This window comes from Drosophila grimshawi, unplaced genomic scaffold (assembly GCF_018153295.1).
Source record: "Drosophila grimshawi isolate 15287-2541.00 unplaced genomic scaffold, ASM1815329v1 contig_44, whole genome shotgun sequence".
NCBI lineage: Eukaryota > Metazoa > Arthropoda > Insecta > Diptera > Drosophilidae > Drosophila > Drosophila grimshawi.
Window position 1 is genome coordinate 15813022 of NW_025063240.1, and position 6193 is coordinate 15819214.

At 45.7% G+C, this 6193-nt stretch overlaps 1 protein-coding gene across 4 annotated transcripts; it reads right to left on the reverse strand.

Moving 5' to 3' along the window:
- Positions 1-4: 4 nt before the first annotated feature.
- On the reverse strand, positions 5-5952 carry LOC6557671 (puromycin-sensitive aminopeptidase). 4 transcript variants are annotated; one of them, XM_001984046.3, is made up of 7 exons: positions 5831-5909; positions 5431-5496; positions 4596-5008; positions 2274-3090; positions 891-2215; positions 707-829; positions 5-634 (listed from the first exon to the last, which is right to left on the reverse strand). In XM_001984046.3, exons 1-7 carry the CDS (start codon positions 5892-5894, stop codon positions 419-421), a joined length of 3024 nt encoding a protein of 1007 aa, XP_001984082.1. In that variant the 5' UTR covers positions 5895-5909; the 3' UTR covers positions 5-418. The 4 variants fall into 4 exon arrangements, with proteins under 4 accessions (XP_001984082.1, XP_032596880.1, XP_032596884.1 ...); XM_032740989.2 differs by having other exon boundaries at positions 4596-5272; XM_032740993.2 differs by lacking the exon at positions 5431-5496 and having other exon boundaries at positions 4596-5272; positions 5831-5952.
- Between the last annotated feature and the right edge of the window lie 241 nt (positions 5953-6193).

Consider the following 6193-nt stretch of genomic DNA (forward strand, 5'->3'; position numbering starts at 1 on the left):
AGCATTATTTAAGTCAGTTATTATTTTAACTGCATTTATTTATCGTCATAAATTCAACATAACTTTCTGTTTTTGTATACGTATAAGATAGAAGTGCACATTTTTTATTATTATTATTATTTGTTGTTGAGCAAGTTGATATTTAGCTCGGTTTTTAAATGCCGCTGGGCTCTTTGTTGATGGCCTTGTCTGATTGAGGTACCAAGGAGGAGGAGGATGAGGAGAGAAAGGCAAGGAGTCATAGTTATAGTTGCTTCTAAATAATGCTAACCTATTTGGCTCACTTAACAGGGATTGGGAATTGTTGTAGTTGTTGTTGTGACAGCTTTGGTCGTGCTCGTGTTGTTGTTAGTTGCTTTGTAGTTGTTGCTAAATGCTTTGGTATGAGGCCAGACCACAAAAAAAAAAGGTGAACGGTCTACAGATTCTGCTCCTTCAGGAACTCGGTCAATTTCTCCCGATCGCGCTCCAGCCAGGCAGCATTAAGGCGTATTGTCTCCACGGCTTGTGAAACGGTGCGCTCGCAGCCGGGTATCTGGTTCGTCCGGAAGAACTCTTCCACTTCGCGCGCCTTCGCCTCGGAGGCAAAGTTCTCAATCAGATATTTGATGAGACGCGTCAGCAGGAAGCCACCCTGCAACGATGAACAAGGATAACGATGAGCCAAGAGCACAGTCATAGAAGTTGAGGAAAGTTAGTCAATTACCTGATACTGTTCCAGCAATTGCTTGTTGTTCTCCTTGAAGAACTCCCAGGCCATGTCGCGACCCTTGGGATTAACAGCGACGGCGACAATGACAAACACCGAGTCCTGAGCACGCACTTCACCCTACAAATGGAGCAGTTTAAGTACGCAACCAGATTCATCTAAAGCATTATGCGTTACTTACGGACATGGCAAAGTCGATAACACGACGCAGCAGCTTCACATCGCCAATGCAGCCGAGGGCACGCGAGATGCGATCCTGTTCCTCGTGCAGATCCGTGGAACGGTACAGCGTCAACATCTCCTCGAAGATCGCCTCGTCGCCGTCTAGCAACACAGCCTTGTAGCAGGTGCTGCGCAGATCCGCTGGCAGTGCTTCGGTGCCATTAACATGGCTGCGGAAATGTTTCCGTGCCGCTTCCGTGATATCCGGACTGCGGAAAGAAACGAGCCGTGTGAACACAAGACTGCGGAGCAGCGTATCCAAATGATTCTCATTCTCGCGCGGCTCCCAGCCGAGCCGTGTGGCGACCGGCTCGTACAGGCAGCGTCCAAACCTATTGAAGTCATCCATGAGATCTGTGTGAGAGATCAGGATATGCAGATTGGCCAGCGAATTGGTGATCGCCGTCCACACGGTATAGTTGGTCTCGTTGCGATAGGAGCCAACCAACTGAAGCACGTCCACAGTGCTGGCCTGGCCCGCCTGCACCATAGCGAACATGTCATCGATCAGGCCAAGTCTGTCCAGCGGCGGCAACTCCATATTCTCGACGGCCGGCAACAGTTGCTCCAGCATCGACTGCGAGTAGCGTGTGCGATAGTAGCCAACGGTGCCGGGATTGATTTTGATCCAGTCCTCGGCACTAACATCATCGAGCACCACCTCCATGCTGGCCTTTTCGAGCAGGAAGGTCTTGGCAATCTTGGTGGGATTACGCGATGTGGACACCGATATGGGCACCACCCACAAACAATCCTCATCCGCCTTCGAACCGTCTGCGGTGAATTTGCTCTGCTCCAGGCGCAGGATGCGCTGCGTAGGCGTCTTCTGTTCGGACTCAACGCTGACAACAGGGAAACCCTTGTATTTTGTCCAACTGGACATGACAGCGCCCACATTCTTGGAGCTTGCCTCCTGCAGTGCCTCCCACAGATCCTCAGTGCATGTATTCTTATACTGATGCCGCGTCAAATATAGATTCATGCCCTTGCGGAAATCATCCTCGCCAATGTAATCGTGCAGCATGCGTATAACCGAGGCGCCCTTGTTGTAGCTAATCTCATCGAAGATCTCATCGATCTCGGAGGGATGACCGACGGGCACCTCAATCGGATGCGAATTCTTCAGCGAATCCAGCTCCAAGGCACGCGTATACATATCCGTCACGAACTGTGTCCAGATATCGTACTCCGGGAACAAATGATGCACGCACAAGAACTCCACAAATGAGGCATATCCCTCATTGAGCCAGAGATGCGTCCACCATTCCATGGTCACCAGATTGCCTGAAATTATTGATTGTTAATAAAGATTTCAAGTATTGTTTAAGCAGATAATATTTACCGAACCATTGATGAGCGATCTCGTGGCCAACGGTGAGGGCAATCGATTGTTTGCGCATCAGGGATGTGTTCTTGGGATCGACGAGGACGAATGTCTCACGATAGGTGACCAGACCCCAGTTCTCCATGGCGCCGGCGGAGAAGTCGGAAATGGCAATTAGATCCATTTTGGGCAACGGATAGGCAATATTGAAATAGCTCTTATAATAGGGCAGCACCTTGGTGGCCACATCCAAGGCAAACTGGCCCTGATCCCGTTTCCCGACGGGCGTAAAGACGCGCACGATGACACCATCATCCGACTTGGCCTCCACGAAATCATATTCACCGACAACAACGGCCACCAGATAGGTGGACATGATGGGTGTGCGATCGAAGCGCACCCGACGCAATTCCCCCGGCAAATTGTCCTCCTTTTTCACCGGCATATTGGAGAGGGCCACGCGATCCTTGGGCACGACCAGGGCAATGTCAAAGGTCGCCTTAATGGCCGGCTCATCCCAACAGGGAAAACAGCGACGGGCATCTGTCGCCTCGAATTGGGTGACACCAGCATAACGCTCCTCACCCGAGGCCGTGAAATATTTGCTGCGATAGAAACCCTTCATTTTGTCATTCAACTCCCCAGTGAAGGACATGTGCAGCACACCCGCCGTTCCAGCCGGTATCTGATTGGTGAACTCCAGCGTTGCCGTCTCATTCTCCTTGGAGTAGCTGATGCGATGCGGTTTCAGTTTCTCGCACTCGTACTCAAACTGCGCCCCATCGATGGTTATGTCCAGCGCATTCAGCGTGATCAGAGTCGTTGGCTCTGTGACCTGCAACAAGCATCATAATCATAATCATCATCATAATAATAACAGTCAATTAGAAAGAACGCGCTTCTAGGAATTCAAGCCAAGAAGTCGAAGAAGAAGAAGACGAAGAAGCAGGGGCAATAAGTCAATGATCGTGCGTCAGAAGTGCTGGCAGTTAACCATTATCAAAAACGAGTAAAAACAAGAAAGAAGTTTGCTCGATTCGAAGATACCTTGTGGGCAACGAAAGAGGGGAGATGAGATTAAAAAAAAAAAAAAAAACAGACAACTCAAGCCAAGACGAAGAGCTTAAATTAAGAGTGCGAAACAATGTAAAAATATAATTTATAGACAAATAATATATATAGTCACAAAGTGACTTTCTAAAACCGCTAAAATTATTTGCACACGTATTATTATTATTATATTATAGTCCCAATCAAAACGGTTTATTGTCTGACAGTGTATTAAAAGATAAACGCTGCGAAAGGTGAGTGGAAGTGATGCAAACGATAAAGATGCGCTATGAACCGTTATTTCAAGGTCGAACACATGTGAGCAGTGAACATTGCCTAAAGTGAACACGATTATTTTATGCATATTAATAATATTAATAATAGAAAGTTCTTTGCATCTAATACATGCTGAGCTGTATTTTAACTTGCTAATTTAAGGCCATTGTTTGTGTGAACAAAGCGAGAACATGTTCTCGGTTCTTTAAATCAAATATTTACTGTATGCTATTTATTTTTTTTCTCCTGCCGGTTTCCTGCTTAACAGCTTAAAACTCGTTTTGGCTAAAATTTCTACGCTGTATTTCTGTTGGAAGCGATCGCTTAGTTTTAGACAAATATTTGACATATATATATATATGTATATGTGCATATGTATGTATATGTATATATAGGTACTCATTTCTTTTAGTGTATTCGAGGAGTGATCAAAAATCCCGTAGCTGCTGCGCAGGAAACGTAAACACAATTGTCGACATTTTCCGTTATGAGATCAGCAGAGGCGTCGACTGTGCAGTGCAGTGCAAGAGGGGATGATGGGGTGTTGAGTGGGTGGCGCAATGCGTTGCGCTTCAAATAAATTTGCAATAATGTGCCAAGTCATTGCCTGGTGTCAACAAAGAAACAACACTTCCTCATCAGCCCAATGTGCGAACGTTGCCTGCATGCAAATTGCAGCATAAAGAGAAAATAAATAGCAGACACACACACACACTCACACAAGAGAGACATGCACACATTATGAGGGTGCGTGTGTGTGAAGGAGACGGTACAATTTTCGCACGCGTCAGTAATGAAATACAACAAACACACACACACACACACACACACACATACATACATACACACGATGGCACTTAAAGATAAGAGCGCGTGAGAGAGAGAGACATACAGACAGACATACATATTTATGATTTGCAGCAGTCGTCGAGGTGAAAGCGAAAGTTGCCCGCGGCTGCAAAGTGAACGAAGAAAAAAGGAAAACAAAAGCAACGATAACAAAACGGTACTTACATTGATTTGCACGATTGTCTTGCCCGTAAAGCTGAACGCCTGCAGATCGGGCTGCAGCATTAGCTCATAATGCTTTGGCACCACATTCGTGGGCAAACGCTCAAATTCCGCCTTGCCTTGGGCCATCCTATCGCATCCGTTCGTTAACGACGAATTCTGATTGGAGCAACAGCTGTGAATGTGCCGCTGCTGCTGCTGCTTCTTATCGCCTTGTTGACGTTCTCCCGTTCCAACGACGTCTGCCGAGGTGTGTCCAAGTATATCACGATAACGACTGCAAAGATCACCCAACAGTGGTGCGTCGCTTATTTTGAGTGGTGCACCCAGTGAAACGCTCGAATAGTCGCGATAAAATTGCTTTTGCACTTTGACGAACTGTTTCGATGAGACGAGTGTATTTAGGTGGCACGTCTCTGCACGTAGATACCCAGAATGCTTATCAGCGTCGTTCAGCGCACGATGAAGAAGTTGGCGGCGGCGTGGGGGTAACAATGGGGCGTTAGTAAAAGCACAGCAAGCACAACAACAACTGCGACAACAATATTGAAAGCTCTTCTCAGCCAATTTCCACTGTGCCAATATGTAGGATTGGTTGCTATGGGTTTTGTTTAGTAACTGTAACTGGAAGGCGGGGAAGCGGGAACGGGTAAGGCTGCGGGAACTGAAACTGGTTGCAACTGTAATTAGAAGTGGAACAGAGCTAGCACAAAAGGATTATTAAATAATGAATAACGTGTGGGTGAAAGAGAGAGCGCGTTTGATTTGCAATTGCAAGCGGTTTATTTTATTTTAATTTTTTGGGGCGTGCGGGCGGTGGATGTTTTTTTTGCCTCACCTTCGCACAAATGCTGCTCGAAATCGGAATTGGCTTTAGCTAAATCCAAATTGAGTTTGCCAAGTTCTGCAAAGTATGACGTTTATTTAACACTTGTGATAAATTTAATAACCGAATTGTATTTGTATTTGTAATTAATTTGTAGCAGAAATTAAAGAGCAGAGCAGAGCAGAATACTGCGGGCAACTGCGGCTGGCGGCTTCTGGTGACGAGAGAAAAAAAACAACACACGCTTTCAGTGTGACCCACTAGCGCTTGGTACGTTTTGGTAATGGGCCACACACCAGCTGATTCGCTCTCACTCACTTCAGACGTGTATTTTGTTATGCAGCCGTAGTGTTTTTTCTTTTGTTTTTTTGTTTGTTGTTATAAATTGTTTAATGAATGTGTGAGTAATCACCGTTTCGTAATTTCCAGGCCTTCTGTGCTGTACGAATACCTCCCTTTAAAACATTTTTGTACATCGTACTTTACGTTTAATCTGCTTCTAAAATGGAACGATTGTTGGCAGCGCAATAAGTGAGACTCACTTTTTCACCATGTTTACCAACACTGTCGAAATATCGTTACACGAAACGACTTGTTGTACATTTTTACATACTAGGCCGTAGACAAACTGACTGGAAAATCGGATCGCTTGAGTACATATCCTCTCTTTCTTTCTCTCTCTCTCTCTCTCTTGGAAATATTTCTCTCTCATCTCATCTATTGCACTATGCGACATATACCGTTATCAAGTAAATGACGTTATTCACAGTAATAT